The sequence below is a fragment of the Chrysemys picta genome, chromosome 16, assembly GCF_011386835.1.
Source record: "Chrysemys picta bellii isolate R12L10 chromosome 16, ASM1138683v2, whole genome shotgun sequence".
Taxonomy (NCBI): Eukaryota; Metazoa; Chordata; order Testudines; family Emydidae; genus Chrysemys; species Chrysemys picta.
In genome coordinates, this window is record NC_088806.1 from 1,045,030 (window position 1) to 1,061,105 (window position 16,076).

The 16,076-nt window shown below is 70.2% G+C and overlaps 3 protein-coding genes across 8 annotated transcripts in view; 1 reads left to right on the top strand and 2 right to left on the bottom strand.

The window, feature by feature from the left end:
- LOC112061580 (autophagy-related protein 16-like) lies at positions 1-10,617 on the bottom strand. 4 transcript variants are annotated; one of them, XM_065570519.1, is made up of 8 exons: positions 10,410-10,617; positions 9,829-9,910; positions 2,251-2,326; positions 2,086-2,160; positions 1,788-1,999; positions 1,159-1,207; positions 341-412; positions 1-247 (listed from the first exon to the last, which is right to left on the bottom strand). In XM_065570519.1, exons 1-8 carry the CDS (start codon positions 10,615-10,617, stop codon positions 20-22), a joined length of 1,002 nt encoding a protein of 333 aa, XP_065426591.1. In that variant the 3' UTR covers positions 1-19. The 4 variants fall into 4 exon arrangements, with proteins under 4 accessions (XP_065426591.1, XP_065426594.1, XP_065426592.1 ...); XM_065570523.1 differs by lacking the exon at positions 1,159-1,207 and adding an exon at positions 1,498-1,564 and having other exon boundaries at positions 114-247; positions 341-411; XM_065570522.1 differs by lacking the exons at positions 1,159-1,207; positions 1,788-1,999 and adding an exon at positions 1,498-1,564 and having other exon boundaries at positions 341-411.
- MED11 (mediator complex subunit 11) overlaps positions 10,567-16,076 on the top strand; it is a 25,924-nt gene continuing 20,414 nt past the window's right edge. Inside the window, exons 1-3 of one of the 2 annotated variants that reach the window (XM_065570526.1) lie at positions 10,567-10,700; positions 12,007-12,137; positions 12,223-12,769. In XM_065570526.1, coding sequence (XP_065426598.1) covers positions 10,616-10,700; positions 12,007-12,137; positions 12,223-12,360 — 354 coding nt within the window. In that variant the 5' untranslated portion in view covers positions 10,567-10,615 and the 3' untranslated portion in view covers positions 12,361-12,769. Of the gene's footprint in view, positions 10,701-12,006; positions 12,138-12,222; positions 12,770-16,076 lie in introns of those variants that run through there. The other variant, XM_065570527.1, reaches the window with a different exon arrangement.
- CXCL16 (C-X-C motif chemokine ligand 16) lies at positions 13,190-16,001 on the bottom strand. Of its 2 annotated transcripts, none has more exons than XM_065570525.1 (6): positions 15,839-16,001; positions 15,459-15,547; positions 14,872-14,954; positions 14,223-14,535; positions 13,933-14,137; positions 13,190-13,541 (listed from the first exon to the last, which is right to left on the bottom strand). In XM_065570525.1, the coding sequence occupies exons 1-4, from the start codon at positions 15,903-15,905 to the stop codon at positions 14,520-14,522; spliced, it is 255 nt and encodes an 84-aa protein (XP_065426597.1). In that variant the 5' UTR covers positions 15,906-16,001; the 3' UTR covers positions 13,190-13,541; positions 13,933-14,137; positions 14,223-14,519. The 2 variants fall into 2 exon arrangements, with proteins under 2 accessions (XP_065426597.1, XP_065426596.1); XM_065570524.1 differs by having other exon boundaries at positions 15,421-15,547; positions 15,839-15,999.

Genomic DNA, 16,076 nt, shown 5'->3' on the forward strand with positions numbered 1-16,076 from the left:
TCCAGGGGAAAGGGAGCATTTATGCAAATGAGCACAATGCATATTCAAAGATAGACATGAGGACAAGGCAGCGGTTTGCATACAAGGGCCGGGTTAATGAGCCTTGTGGGAATGGGGGGTGATGCACTGGCCAGATCTGGAGCCAGACACCCCCCCCCCCCCCAATGCTCCCCAGAACAAGGGTTCCCTGGTGTAGCCACTTAGGGGGCATCTCTGTCCAGCTCAGCAGCGGGTCCGGGCGCTGGATCTGGAACGACAAAGGGGCGGGGGGGACAATTGGGGTAAAACCTGGTTGGCAGAAACGGGGGCAACAAGGGGCACGCTGGTCTCCCCCTCTTACCTGGTCCCTCACCATCCATTTCTCCTCCTCTCCAGGGGATGAGCTGCCCCCAGGGCACAGCCCCACTGCTGCCTGGGGTGGGGATGGAAGAAAAACCATGGGACCCCACAATCCTCCTGACACTGGGCAGAAAGAATCCAGGAGTCCTGGCTCCCAGCCCCCCCTGCTCTGACCCACCAGCCCCCACTCCCCTCCCCAGAGCCAGGGAGAGAACCCAGGAGTCCTGGCTCCCAGCCCCCCCCTGCTCTAACCCACCAGCCCCCACTCCCCTCCCAGAGCCGGGGAGAGAGCCCAGGAGTCCTGGGCTCCCAGCCCCCCCCTGCTCTAACCCACCAGCCCCCACACCCCTACCAGAGCCGGGGAGAGAACCCAGGAGTCCTGGCTCCCAGCCCCCCCTGCTCTAACCCACCAGCCCCCACTCCCCTCCCAGAGCCGGGGAGAGAGCCCAGGAGTCCTGACTCCAGGCCCCCCGTGCTCTAACCCACCAGCCCCCACCCCCCTCCCAGAGCCGGGGAGAGAAACCCAGGAGTCCTGGCTCCCAGCCCCGCCCTGCTCTAACCCACCAGCCCCCACTCCCCTCCCAGAGCCAGGGAGAGAACCCAGGAGTCCCTGGCTCCCAGCCCCCCCTGCTCTAACCCACCAGCCCCCACCCCCCCCTCCCAGAGCCAGGGAGAAAACCCAGGAGTCCTGACTCCCAGCCCCCCCGTGCTCTAACCCCACCAGCCCCCACCCCCCTCCCAGAGCCGGGGAGAGAACCCAGGAGTCCTGGCTCCCAGCCCCCCCTGCTCTAACCCAGCAGCCCCCCGCTCTCCTCTCACCAGCTCCTCGCAGGACGTGTTTTCGCTCGTCACCAGCTCCGTGCCCGGTCTGGGTGGGGGGAAGGGTGTTAATTTGGGGGTACACACCCAGCCCCTCCTGCCCCTCCCTGTGCCTGCCCAGGAGGGGGTGCTGCTCACCAGGCCCCCAAATGCAGCTGACTCTAGGGTGGGGTGTCCAGGCTGCCGCCAGCCCAGCTGGGCAGGCCGTGGGAGGTTACAGGGGGGGGCGGTGGGAATCTGAGCGCAGGATATCTGGGTGACGGGGTGGTGCTCATGATAAAGGGGGGGGCCATGCAAGGGCAGGGGGCTGGAAGGAGGGCGTGGGGGGGGGGGCGTTACCCCAGCCGTTCCTCCCAGCTGCATCCTCTTCAGCTTCTGGTGCAGGCGTGACAGCTGGTCCCGATACCTGTGGGGGGCACAGACAGGCAGGTAGGGGGGGCCCAGCCTGCGGGGGGGGCACGCAGGGGGCTCACCCCTTGTTTCCCTGTGCGGGGGGGGAGGGGGCAGAGAAGTGGCTGACAATGCTCAAGGCAGGGAGGGCACGTGGGGCAACCATGCCTGGTGTGGGGGGGGCCGTGGGGGGCTTTGCCGGGGGGGGCTGGTGCCCTTGGGGGGGCCGTGGGACTCACCTCTCCTCCCGGGCGTTGGTCTCGTTCACCCTCTGCGCCTCCAGCTCCTTCTCCTGCACCCACCGGGCCTCCAGCTGGTCCCGCGCCCGCAGTGCCGCCCCCAGCGCCGCCCGCAGCCCTTCGGCCTCCTGGCCCTGCTCCCACAGCTGGGCCTGCAGCTCCCGGCAGCACCCCGCCAGCCCCCCGCCAGCTCCCGGGCACAGCGCCCTGCCCTGGGCAGACACACGCCAGCGGGTTACAGCCCCCCAGGGATACTGGGGAGAAGACGGGGGACACGGGGGAGGGATCAGGGGCTCACCTGGCCCGCTGCTCCTGGCATTCGGTCTCGCTGCGTTTCAGGGGCGTCGCTCAGGTGGGCCACGCTCTGGGCCAGCTACCGGGGTGGAAGACACGGGGGGGAGGGGTTAGTCCCACGGACGCTGCTGTCCCCCCCCCCCCACCACGGCACCCCCCCCCGACTCACCTCCTCTTGAGCCCCCCGCAGCTCCGCCAGCTCCACCGCCTGCTGCAGCTGCAGCGACGCCAGCTCCAGGGGGGCCCTGCGGGGCACAAAGGGGACTGGGTCACAGGCCGAGCCCACCCTCTGCGGTGCCCCTCACTCCCGACCCGCAGCCCCCCTGCCAGCCCGGCCCCCCCCCCCAGCTCTGCCGGTGCCCCTCACTCCCGACCCACAGCCCCCCCCAGCTCTGCCGGTGCCCCTCACTCCCGACCCGCAGCCCCTGCCAGCCCAGCCCTGCCCCCCCCAGCTCTGCCAGTGCCCCTCACTCCCGACCCGCAGCCCCTGCCAGCCCAGCCCTGCCCCCCCCAGCTCTGGGGTGCCCCTCACTCCCGACCCGCAGCCCCCTCCTCGCCCAGCCCTGCCCCCCACCCCAGCTCTGGGGTGCCCCTCACTCCCGACCCACAGCCCCTCCTCGCCCAGCCCTGCCCCCCCCAGCCCTGCCGGTGCCCCTCACTCCCGACCCACAGCCCCCTCCTCGCCCAGCCCTGCCCCCCCCTGCTCTGCCGGTGCCCCTCACTCCCGACCCGCAGCCCCCTGCTAGCCCAGCCCTGTTCCCCCCCCAGCTCTGCCGGTGCCCCTCACTCTCCCGACCCGCAGCCCCCTGCTAGCCCAGCCCTGCCCCCCCCGCTCTGCCAGTGCCCCTCACTCCCGACCCGCAGCCCCCTCCTCGCCCAGCCCTGCCCCCCCCAGCTCTGCCGGTGCCTCTCACTCCCCGACCCACAGTCCCCTCCTCGCCCAGCCCTGCCCCCCCCCCAGCTCTGCCGGTGCCTCTCACTCCCGACCCACAGCCCCCTCCTCCTCGCCCAGCCCTGCCCCCCCCCAGCTCTGCCGGTGCCTCTCACTCCCGACCCACAGCCCCCTCCTCGCCCAGCCCTGCCCCCCCCAGCTCTGCCGGTGCCCCACACTCCCGACCCGCAGCCCCCCCCCAGCTCTGCCGGTGCCCCTCACTCCCGACCAACAGCCCCCTCCTCGCCCAGCCCTGCCCCCCCCAGCTCTGCCGGTGCCCCTCACTCCCGACCCGCAGCCCCTGCCAGCCCAGCCCTGCCCCCCCCCCAGCTCTGGGGTGCCCCTCACTCCCGACCCGCAGCCCCCTCCTCGCCCAGCCCTGCCCCCCACCCCAGCTCTGCCGGTGCCCCTCACTCCCAACCCGCAGCCCCTGCTAGCCTGGCCCTGCCCCCCCCTGCTCTGCCGGTGCCCCTCACTCCCGACCCGCAGCCCCCTGCTAGCCCAGCCCTGTTCCCCCCCAGCTCTGCCGGTGCCCCTCACTCCCGACCCGCAGCCCCCTGCTAGCCCAGCCCTGCCCACCCCCGCTCTGCCAGTGCCCCTCACTCCCGACCCGCAGCCCCCCTCCTCGCCCAGCCCTGCCCCCCCCCCAGCTCTGCCGGTGCCTCTCACTCCCGACCCACAGCCCCCTCCTCGCCCAGCCCTGCCCCCCCCAGCTCTGCCAGTGCCCCTCACTCCCGACCCGCAGCCCCCTCCTCGCCCAGCCCTGCCCCCCCCAGCTCTGCCGGTGCCCCTCACTACCGACCAACAGCCCCCTCCTCGCCCAGCCCTGCCCCCCCCCAGCTCTGCCGGTGCCTCTCACTCCCGACCCACAGCCCCCTCCTCGCCCAGCCCTGCCCCCCCCAGCTCTGCCGGTGCCCCACACTCCCGACCCGCAGCCCCCCCCCAGCTCTGCCGGTGCCCCTCACTCCCGACCAACAGCCCCCTCCTCGCCCAGCCCTGCCCCCCCCAGCTCTGCCGGTGCCCCTCACTCCCGACCCGCAGCCCCTGCCAGCCCAGCCCTGCCCCCCCCCAGCTCTGGGGTGCCCCTCACTCCCGACCCGCAGCCCCCTCCTCGCCCAGCCCTGCCCCCCACCCCAGCTCTGCCGGTGCCCCTCACTCCCAACCCGCAGCCCCTGCTAGCCTGGCCCTGCCCCCCCCTGCTCTGCCGGTGCCCCTCACTCCCGACCCGCAGCCCCCTGCTAGCCCAGCCCTGCCCCCCCCGCTCTGCCAGTGCCCCTCACTCCCGACCCGCAGCCCCCTCCTCGCCCAGCCCTGCCCCCCCCCAGCTCTGCCGGTGCCTCTCACTCCCGACCCGCAGCCCCCTCCTCGCCCAGCCCTGCCCCCCCAGCTCTGCCAGTGCCCCTCACTCCCGACCCGCAGCCCCCTCCTCGCCCAGCCAGCTCTGCCGGTGCCTCTCACTCCCGACCCGCAGCCCCCTCCTCGCCCAGCCCTGCCCCCCCCAGCTCTGCCGGTGCCCCCTCACTACCGACCAACAGCCCCCTCCTCGCCCAGCCCTGCCCCCCCCAGCTCTGCCGGTGCCCCTCACTCCCGACCCGCAGCCCCCTCCTCGCCCAGCCCTGCCCCCCCCAGCTCTGGGGTGCCCCTCACTCCCGACCCGCAGCCCCCTCCTCGCCCGGCCCTGCCCCCCCCAGCCCTGCCGGTGCCCCTCACTCCCGACCCGCAGCCCCCTCCTCGCCCAGCCCTGCCCCCCCCCAGCTCTGGGGTGCCCCTCACTCCCGACCCGCAGCCCCCTCCTCGCCCAGCCCTGCCCCCCACCCCAGCTCTGCCGGTGCCCCTCACTCCCGACCCGCAGCCCCTGCCAGCCCAGCCCTGCCCCCCCCAGCTCTGGGGTGCCTCTCACTCCCGACCCGCAGCCCCCTCCTCGCCCAGCCCTGCCCCCCACCCCAGCTCTGGGGTGCCCCTTGTGACGAACTGGGCCTGTTCTCACTGTGGTCTGTGGATGCTGACAGGGGAGTGTGCTGGGATAGTCTGCATTGGAGGATGGGATCGGCCCGGGGGCGCATTCCTGGGAGTGTAACATGAGAACCCAGGAAGGGGTTGAAGGCCAGGTGACTCCTTAGCCCGGGAAACTGAACAAAGGCTGTGGGAGGGGTCGCTGAGGAGAGTGGGGGAAGCAGGCTGGAAGGAGGCTGGAGAGATGGCTGGGAGGCAGAGATGGCTCTGACCCCCCAAAGGGGGGGGCTGGGATGCCCTGGGACCCCAAGCTGGACCTAACTGAGGGGGGCCCTGTTGTCTGTGCCTGCAAGACCTGTCTTGGACTGTGTTCCTGTCATCCAAATAAACCTTCTGCTTTACTGGCTGGCTGAGAGTCATGGTGAATCGCAGGAAGCCGGGGGTGCAGGGCCCTGAGTCCCCCAATACTCCGTGACAACTGGTGGCAGCGGCGGGATCTACTGCACCCCGTGGACGGCGCTTCCTGCAGTAAGTGACTGGGGAGCAGTAAAACGAAGGGGGATTGACGGGGACCAGGCACGCTGAAGAGTGGGAGAGAGACGGTTATTACCCCTGGGAGTGTGTGACCAGCGAGAAGGACTTTTGCAGTAACAGGGTCCCCCGGGGGGATCGCAGCGAGTGGTCCCAGGGGCGGAGGAGTCTGCAGCTCGACCCTGGCAGAGAGGTGGTGACCTCGAGAAGGGCTGGCACACTAGGGGTCCCCCTGGGAACTGTGGGGAGCTGTGAGCACACAGGCCGGGGAGTGGCCAGCAGGAAGATGTATGCCAAGCGGCTTAAGAGCGACCTGGTGGAGCTGTGCAAGCAGAGGCGGCTGCGCATTGGGAGGCTCACCAAAGAACAGCTCATTGCTCGGCTGGAGGCGGAAGATCGCGGCGAACGAACTGATCCCTGTGTCTCAGGGAAGCAGCCTGGCAAATGCAGCGCAGGCACCAGTGTCTGTCCCAGCTGGGAGTGGTCAGCCGGCTGCTGAGGGCTTCCCGAGACCCCTCCTTCCTATGCCTAGGGGAAGGGTGGGGAGGAGCCCAGCAAATACCGAAGGCGCCGTGACCCCCCCGGCCAGCAGGGGGTCCCCCCGGCGAAGCCCGCCGGCCAGCAGAGGATCCTCCCGGCGACGTTCGGCATCCGTGGAGCGGAATTGGCTGGAATGGGAGAAAGAGCTAAAACTGAGGGAGCTGGAGGATCGTGAACAACAGAGACAGCATGAAGAGAGACAGCGTCAGCATGAACGGGAGGAGAATGAGAGACAGAGACAGGAGAATGAGAGACAGCATCAGCGTGAACTGGAACTGGCGAGATTGAAGGGCAGCGAACCCCCGGCTGCGGTGAGTGAGGGGGGACCCAGGACTGCACGGGGCTTTGATAAGTGCATCATGGCCCCATACAAGGAGGGGGAGGACATGGATGACTTCCTGGAGGCCTTTGAGACGGCCTGCGAGCTGCACCGGGTTGATCCCACGGACAGACTCCGGGTCCTTACCCCCTTACTGGACCCCAAATCCGTGGCATTGTACCGCCAACTGGGAGAGGCAGAGAAAGGGGACTACGAACTATTCAAAAAGGCCCTGCTACGAGAGTTTGGGCTGACTCCTGAGATGTACCGGGAAAGGTTCCGGAGTCAGGATAAAACCCCTGAGATCTCATATCTGCAACTAGCCGCCCGCATGGAAAGATACGCCAGCAAGTGGGCTGGTGGGGCCCAGACGAAGGAGGACCTGATTAAACTGCTGGTACTGGAGCAACTGTATGAGCGGTGCCCATCCGACCTGAGGCTGTGGTTGGTGGACAGAAAGCCAGAGAACCCGCGACACGCCGGGCAGCTGGCTGATGAGTTTGTAAAGAGCCGGTCAGGGGGTGGCAGGAAGGAGCCCCAAAGGAACAGGCCCGCCGCGATGCAGAGAGAGAGTCACCCTGGGACCTCCCAAAGGGGGAATATTGGGAATCCCCTCCCCCGGGAAATGCCCAGCATCAGGGACAACCGACCGGCTCGAGGGGACCCACGGGACCTGAGCTGCTATTACTGCGGCCGAAGAGGCCACGTTCGGGCCCAGTGCCCCAAGCTCAAGGACAGACTGAGCAGACCGAACCCGCACCGGGTTAACTTGGTAGAGGCCCAGACGGACGAGGGGCAGGCTTCTCACGCAAGAGGGGCTGGCAGCTTATCAACTGCTCAAGAAAGAGAAGGGCCCCAGGCCAGCTTCTCTGGGGGGCCAGATGCTCCGGATTCAAAGTTCTCCGTTTACAGGGTTGGCGCGGGGCTGTCCCTGCGGAGCGAGTGCCTTGTTCCCCTGGAGGTGGATGGGAAGAAAGTTTATGGATACTGGGACACGGGCGCAGAGGTGACACTGGCCCGGCCCGAGGTGGTGGCCCCAGATCGGGTGGTGCCCAACACCTTCCTGACCCTGACCGGGGTGGGCGGGACCCCATTCAAGGTTCCCGTAGCGAGGGTACACCTGAAATGGGGGGCCAAGGAGGGCCCCAAGGACGTGGGAGTGCACCACCATTTGCCCACTGAGGTGTTGATGGGGGGGGACCTAGAGGACTGGCCAAGCAGCCCCCAGACCGCCTTAGTTGTGACCCGCAGTCAGAGCCGGCGAGGGGCACTGCGCCCTGGCCTTGAGGGGGGTGCCTTGCCTGAGGTGCAGGACCCTAACCTGGGGGGGAGGGAACGCCCAGGGACACGGCTCAGGGAGGCTGCAGCTTCGGACCCAGCGGGCGAGAAAGAGCAGGTGGCCATCCCTGTCCCAGCTGCTGAGTTCCAGGCCGAGTTACAGAGAGATCCCTCCTTGCGGAAGATAAGGGACCTGGCCGACCTCAATGCGGTACAGACCATGGGACGAGGTGGCCGGAAAAGGTTCCTGTGGGAGAAGGGGTTCCTGTACCGAGAATGGGCTCCCCCAGGGAAAATGGAGTCAGGGGGGATCAGGAGGCAGCTGGTGGTACCCCAGAAGTATCGCCGCCAGCTGCTGTGCCGGGCCCATGACATTCCTCTCTCAGGGCACCAGGGAACCTGGCGTACCCAGCAGAGGCTGCTACGGAGCTTTTACTGGCCTGGGGTCTTTGTTACTGTCCGACAGTACTGCGGATCCTGTGACCCCTGTCAGAGGGGGAGGAAGGCCTGGGACAAGGGGAAAACAGCTTTAGGACCCTTGCCCAGCATAGAGGAGCCTTTCCGGAGGGTGGCCAAGGTAAAAAGGGCGGCTCTGAACCAAGAGAGCCCAAAGCACAGACCTCCAGACTGGAGCGCTGGGAGAAGACCACAGCCCAGTTGGAACCCCAGAGGTATGGGGGTGGGAAAAGGGCACAGGCCGCATAAACCTTCCCACATGCGAACTGCGAGTGCCATCAAGCACCCCCAACCTAAGGGGGGGCGTGAAACTGGAGGGGCCTGGTGTAATTCTCACCAAGGAATGGGAGGGATGCGGGGGCATCCATGGGAACGGGGGTAGGTTCGAACTTCCCCGGGTCACTGGCTAAAGTGACCCTGCTCAGTTCGGTCTCGAAGGGGGGAGAGATGTGACGAACTGGGCCTGTTCTCACTGTGGTCTGTGGATGCTGACAGGGGAGTGTGCTGGGATAGTCTGCATTGGAGGATGGGATCGGCCCGGGGGCGCATTCCTGGGAGTGTAACATGAGAACCCAGGAAGGGGTTGAAGGCCAGGTGACTCCTTAGCCCGGGAAACTGAACAAAGGCTGTGGGAGGGGTCGCTGAGGAGAGTGGGGGAAGCAGGCTGGAAGGAGGCTGGAGAGATGGCTGGGAGGCAGAGATGGCTCTGACCCCCCAAAGGGGGGGGCTGGGATGCCCTGGGACCCCAAGCTGGACCTAACTGAGGGGGGCCCTGTTGTCTGTGCCTGCAAGACCTGTCTTGGACTGTGTTCCTGTCATCCAAATAAACCTTCTGCTTTACTGGCTGGCTGAGAGTCATGGTGAATCGCAGGAAGCCGGGGGTGCAGGGCCCTGAGTCCCCCAATACTCCGTGACACCCCTCACTCCCGACCCGCAGCCCCCTCCTCGCCCAGCCCTGCCCCCCCCAGCTCTGCCGGTGCCCCTCACTCCCGACCCGCAGCCCCTGCCAGCCCAGCCCTGCCCCCCCCCAGCTCTGGGGTGCCTCTCACTCCCGACCCGCAGCCCCCTCCTCGCCCAGCCCTGCCCCCCCCCAGCTCTAGGGTGTCCCTCACTCCCGACCCACAGCCCCCTCCTCGCCCAGCCCTGCCCCCCACCCCAGCTCTGGGGTGCCCCTCACTCCCGACCCGCAGCCCCCTCCTCGCCCAGCCCTGCCCCCCCCAGCTCTGCCGGTGCCCCTCACTCCCGAGCCGCAGCCCCTGCCAGCCCAGCCCTGCCCCCCCCCAGCTCTGGGGTGCCTCTCACTCCCGACCCGCAGCCCCCTCCTCGCCCAGCCTGCCCCCCCCCCAGCTCTAGGGTGTCCCTCACTCCCGACCCACAGCCCCCTCCTCGCCCAGCCCTGCCCCCCCCCAGCTCTGGGGTGCCTCTCACTACCGACCCGCAGCCCCTGCCAGCCCAGCCCTGCCCCCCCCAGCTCTGCCGGTGCCCCTCACTCCCAACCCGCAGCCCCTGCTATCCTGGCCCTGCCCCCCCCCCAGCTCTGCCAGTGCCCCTCACTCCCGACCCGCAGCCCCTGCCAGCCCAGCCCTGCCCCCCCCAGCTCTGCCAGTGCCCCTCACTCCCGACCCGCAGCCCCCTGCTAGCCTAGCCTAGCCCAGCCCTGCCCCCCGCCCAGCTCTGCCGGTGCCCCTCACTCCCAATCTGCAGCCCCCAGGAGCAGAGGATTATGGTCCCAGCTTCACCTGGATTCCTGGGTCCCGGGCTCCAGCTGAAGTTTCTCTACCAACAGCCGCTCCAGGTCCCGGCGCTCCAGGAGTTTCTCATCTGTAAATGAAGAAAGGGGAGGGGCTGGGAGCCAGGACTCCTGGGTTCTCTCCCCGGCTCTGGGAGGGGAGTGGGGGCTAGTGGTTAGAGCAGGGGGCTGGGAGCCAGGACTCCTGGGTTCTCTCCCCAGCTCTGGGAGGGGAGGGTGGCTGGTGGGTTAGACCGCGGAGGGGGGAGGGGCTGGGAGCCAGGACTCCTGGGTTCTCTCCCCTGCTCTGGGAGGGGGACTGGAGGTCAGGTTTCTGCTATGCCCCCAACTCATGGCCCCGCCCCCCCCGCTCGGCACCAGGTCCCACCCCCCCGCTCACGGCTCGGCACCAGGCCCCGCCCCCGCTCACGGCCCGGCACCAGGCCCCGCCCCCGCTCGGCACCAGGCCCCGCCCCCCGCTCACGGCTCTGCACCAGGCCCCGCCCCCGTTCGGCACCAGGCCGCGCCCCCGCTCACGGCTCGGCACCAGGCCCCGCCCCCGCTCGGCACCAGGCCCCGCCCCCCGCTCACGGCTCTGCACCAGGCCCTGCACCCGCCGCGTCTCGCGTTCCCGCCGCTCCAGCTCCCGGCGCACGTGGCGCCTCCAGGCCGGGCCGGGCCCCGCCCCCTCCATCGCTTCCGGGTCACGTGTGCCGCCGCCGCAATGTAGCGCCGAGAAGGGGAGGGGGCGGAGCCCGGGCCGCGCATGCGCTGAGAGCGTCGGGGCGCGCGGGGCCATGGCCACCTACAGCGTCGCCAACGAGCGGCTGCGGGTGCTGGAGGAGCTGGAGCGCGAGATCGGCGCCTCGCTGCAGAGCGCGGGTAGGGGCGGGGCCCGGCTGCAGAGCGCGGGTAGGGGCGGGGCCAGCGCCCGGGGGCGGGGCCCGGCTGCAGAGCGCGGGTAGGGGCGGGGCCAGCGCCCGGGGGCGGGGCCCGGCTGCAGAGCGCGGGTAGGGGCGGGGCCAGGGGCGTGGCTATCGGGTGGGGGCTGGCTGCAGAGCGCGGGTAGGGGCGGGGCCAGGCTGCAGAGCGCGGGTAGGGGCGGGGCCAGCGCCCGGGGGCGGGGCCCGGCTGCAGAGCGCGGGTAGGGGCGGGGCCAGGGGGCGTGGCTAACGGGCGGGGGCGGGGGCCGGATTGCAGAGCGCGGGTAGGGGCGGGGCCAGGGGCGTGGCTATCGGGTGGGGGCTGGCTGCAGAGCGCGGGTAGGGGCGGGGCCAGCGGCCGGGGGCGGGGCCCGGCTGCAGAGCGCGGGTAGGGGCGGGACCAAGGGGCGTGGCTAACGGGCGGGGGCGTGGCCTGACTGCAGAGCGCGGGTAGGGGCGGGGCCAGGGGGCGTGGCTAACGGGCGGGGGCTGGCTGCAGAGCGCGGGTAGGGGCGGGGCCAGGGGGCGTGGCTAACGGGCGGGGTGGGGCTGCAAGGGGCGTGGCTAACGGGCGGGCGGGGCCAGGGGGCAGGGGACCCTGTGTCCGGTTGTCGACCCGAACGCCCCATCGAAGGGGACCTGGCGGCGCCGGTCGGCAGCACTGACCGAGCAGGTAAATGTCCGGTCGGGGCTAAGGCAGGCGAGTCCCCACCTGTCCCGGCTCCGCATGCCCCTGGGCCGGGAACCAATGGGAGCGAGGGGGCGGGGCCCATGGAGCCTCCCACCCCCCCACCTAGGAGCCCCACCGTCCGGCCAGGCAGCCAGCCTTAGCCCCCCACTGCTTGGGAGCCCCCCAGGTTACCCCGCGCCCCAACCCCCTCCCCAGCCCTGAGCCCCCCACGGCCCCCTCCTGCCCCCCAATCCTCTCATCCCCGGCCCCTCCCAGTGACAGTGAGTGAGGGTGGGGGAGAGGAAGCCGCGGAGGGAGGGGGAATGCAGTGATCGGGGGCGGGGCCTGGGGGAAGGGGCGGGGCCTCAGTGTTCGGTTTGGTGCAATTAGAAAGTTGGCAACACTAATCCCTTGTGGGAGGTCATGGCGATGGGGGGGGAGAGGTGCCGGGGAATCCCCTGAGGCGGGGGAGAGGTGCCGGGGTGGATCCCGCCAGCGGGTCAGGCCCGGAACAGGGGGGCGCTTTGGGACGAGGCTCCCCCTCGGGGAGGCGGGGGGGTTATCGGGGCGCCCCCTCACCCCCGTGCCCCCCCAGGGAACGTGATCCTGGAGCTGTCGAAGGAGAAGCCGAACGAGCGGTTGCTGGAGCGCCAGGCTGCCCAGTTCACCGCCTCGGTGCAGAAGGTGGAGTCGGAGCTCTCGGGGCAGATCCGGTACCTCACCCAGGTGAGGGGGCGGGGCCGGCGTGGGGGGGCGGGGCCGTGGGGCGCGCAGGCTCACCCCCCTCTCTGCCATCTCCCCACACACACAGGTGGCCACGGGGCAGCCCCACGAGGGCTCCAGCTACTCGGCCCGCAAGGGCTGCCAGATGGCGCTGAACCGCGTCGACTACGCCCGCGTCAAGCTGGGAGAGCTGGCCCGCACCTGTGAGCACACGCTGGAGCAATAGGGGGCGCCCGCCCGCCGGCCGGACACGGAGCCCACGCGGGAACACGCCAAGGACACACCAAGAACACACTAAGGACACAGGACCCGCCGGCTGGCCGCTCGCTCGCTCTGCGCGTCAGGCGGGACAGGCTCTGCTAGGGGAGCGTGGCGCCATTTGCCACAGACGTGACCCACAGGACACATGACAACACAGGACACACAGGATCTCAGGCCTGGCGTGGGATCGACACGGCGACTGGGCCACGCTCCAACATATGGACTGGTCCCCCCCACCCCCTGGGCGTACCGGGAACATGCGGTGACCCACGCGGCTCTTGGCTCGGGGGGGGGCCCCCACCGGCGATGGGGGGGGGGGGCTGTTTTTTTCTACTGCCTGTGTTAAATAAAAGGGGGGAAAAAACCCAAATTGCCCCACGCTGAGCACCTCGGTCAGGGGTAGGGGGGTGGATGGGGCAGGAGCTGGCAATGGGGCAGCCCCATGCCTGGAAGTGCGGGAGGAGGGAGCCCCCCCGTGTGGGTCTCCCCACAGTGTAAATCTCACTCCTCCCCCCCCCACACATACACATCCTGATTCCTCACCGATCCCGCCCCCGCTCCGGCCTCCGCACAGAGGAAGTGAAAATGTCTGGTAGCCGGGGGGGGATGGGGGGGTTCCTCTCTCCAGAGTTGCCCCCCCATCCGTCTCTGGGGGAGGGGCCCCTTGCACGCTGGGGGTTCAGGCCAGTTCCAGGTGCCCCCCCCCACAGAGAAAGCCTCGGAGAACCGCCCCCGGCACAAATACAGGGACCCCCAAAACCATGCCCACCCCCCATGAATAACCAGCCGCAGCCTTGTACAAACATCTGTATTTAAGCTCTTCCAGGGAATAAATTAGTGGGGGCTCTGGGGGGCGGGGGCAGGGCTGGCGTCTCCCCAGAGCTGGAGTACCTCGTCTGTGGTTAGCGATTAGCTTAGTGCGGGGGGGGGCAGCTCTGCGGGGGCCCCCCCCCAGAGTCGGGGTCCTTCATCAAGTGGAGGGGGCGGCTGGGCATTAGACCCCCAAGCCCTCTCCCCTGCATACCATCACCCTCCACCCACCCCCCCAAGAAATCAGTGGGGTGCTGGGGTCCATTCGTGGGGGTAGCCGACAGGTGGCGCCATCCGTCAGCCCAGCTCGCAGGGGGTAGTACGGCGTCCCGGTGCCTGGGGGGGGACAAAACAGGGGGGGGTAAGAGCAAACTGAGGTCCCCCCGAACCCAGCATGGCCAGGACCCGCTCCGGGAGCTCCCCATGGATAGCAGGAGAGTGGGCGTGGGGGGGGGGTAAATGGGGAGGGGAAACAAACCCCCACGCCCTGGGTCCAGGGGGTGCAGGGGGGCACAGATCAGGGATGGGTGGATCGGCTGTGGGGGGGGAACATGGGAGGCACACACCAGGGATGGGGGGTGGATTGGCCGTGGGGGGGAACGTGGGGGGCACAGACCAGGGACGGGGGGTGGATCGGCTATGGGGGTGCCGGGGGGCACAGAGCCAGGGGTAAATAGCCAGTCCCCCCAGGGAAGCAGAGCCCCCTAACCCCGCTGCCCCCACTTACCTGGGTCTCTGTGGGGGGGGGGCGGGTCCCCGGGGGGGCCGCCGGCTCCTCCGGCAGAGCACGTAGGTCAGGGCCCCCACCAGCAGCAAGGTGATGCCCAACAGCACCAGCACCGCCGGGAGGTAGGGACGGGGCTGCCCCGGGGGGGCCCCGTCGCCTGCTCCCTCCCCCTGCCAGGGCGCCAGGCCGGGCCCCCCAACGGGGTCTGCAAGACAAAGGGGGAGGGGGTTAGAAACCAGGGGCGGTGCAGAGATCCCCTCCCCCTTGGGGGATCACAGCTGTGAGCTCACCGGTGGTCAGGGCTTCATCTGTGGGTCTGGCCGTGGGTCCGTGTGGCTCTGGAGGTCCATCTGTGGGTTCGTGGGGCTCCGGGGGTCTGGCCGTGGGTCCGTGCGGCTCTGGGGGTCCGTCTGTGGGTTCGTGGGGCTCCGGAGATCTGGCCGTGGGTCCGTGCAGCTCTGGGGGTCCGTCTGTGGGTTCGTGGGGCTCCGGGGGTCGGGCCGTGCTGGGCATGGGGGGGTGGGCGTTGGGGGGCGGGGGGCGTGCTGGTGGGGTTTGGGGCCAGCCCCCCACCCCCTTGGCGGGCATCAATCCGTCCGGCTTCTGCAGGACACGGTGAGTTACTGACCTGGCTGGGCCAGACGAGGGGGTCTGGGCCCCCCTGCCCCCCAACAGAGTCAGCTCCACCCCCCAGCACCCCACTGTCATCTCTGCCCTGCCCACCCCACCCAGCCCCCCTTCCCCCGTGTGCCCCCCGTGCCCATCAGACCCGCCCCCCCGCCCGCTCGCGGGGAAGCTGTAGGATCCAGCCCCCTTCCCCCGTGTGCCCTATTCCCAACCCCAGAGCCGTGGATGGGGACCCCCCAATCCCAGCTCCATCAAGGGGCACCCCCTTTGTGCAGGGGGGTGGCAGCGGTTGGGGGGAGGGGTCGGACCCACCTTTCTTCTCCCAGAGCCGGCGGAGCTCGGTCACCCAGTTGGCGCTGGCCAGCCCACAGATCTGGCCCCGGGGCAGCTCGAACCTGGGGGGCAGGGGGGAGAAGTGAGGGGGGAGGGTCCGGCCTGGCCCCACGGCAGGGCGGTGGGGAGGACCCAGGCAGGAGCGGCACCAGGGTTTTTGGTGCCCTAGGCGGGGGTCCTGCCGCACTCCCGGTCGGCGGGGGCAATTCTGCGGCCGGTCCCGGAGCGAGTGAAGGACCCACCGCAGAATTGCCGCCCCCCCCAAATCCTGGCGCCCTAGGCGACCGCCTAGATCACCTAAATGGAAGGCCCGGCCCCAGGGGGGCTGTGGGGATGGGGGGCTGGCAGGGGGAGGGGCTGGCAGGGGGGCTGTGGGGATGGGGGGGCTGGCAGGGGGAGGGGCTGGCAGGGGGGCTGTGGGGATGGGGGGCTGGCAGGGGGATGCGGGGGGAGGGGGCCGGGGCCGGGAATTTGCAGCACCAGGCACTGGGGGTGCTCTGGGCAGCGGGGGGCAGGCGGGGTACGTACCGGACGAGGTGCTGGCCGCAGGCCTGGTGGCCCCTCACCTTGTCGGCGAGGTCCTGGAGCCGGCTCGGGGGGCTCGTCAGCCGCAGGCATTTGCAGAGCCCGAGCGCGCCCCCCTCGTTCCCCCCGCCTGTGGGAGGGAGACACTTGGGGTTAGGGGTCAGGCACTGGGCACAGGGGGTCCCCCGGGGAGAGATCGGGGGTCCCAGCTGGAGCGGATGGGGGGGTCACACCCCCCGATGGCAGCGGGGGGGCTATATGGGGGTCAGTAGGGGGGTGTTTAGCCCAGAACCTTCAGCGGGCGGGGGCGGGGGCGGGTCTCAGCCTGGTGCCCCCCCAGCCCCGGGGAGCCGGGGGGGAGCTGGAGCCGGGCGCGGGGCGCAGTTGGGGACGGGGGGGGGCTCAGCGGGGGGGCTCTTACCCGGCGGGGGGGCCGCCAGCAGCAGCAGCAACAGGAGGGTCGCTCCGAGGCGGGGGGGCGCTGCCATGGGGCCGGGCACGAACCGAAACTGCGCCCGCCGCGCCAGGCACCGGGAACTTTTGAGCCGCCCGGGGACTTTCCGAGCAGCGCGGGGCGGGGCGGGGCGGGGGCGGCGCGTCCTGGTCCCTGCCTGGGAACTCCCCCCCCCGGCTCCCTGCAGCCCCCCCCCCCGGCTCCA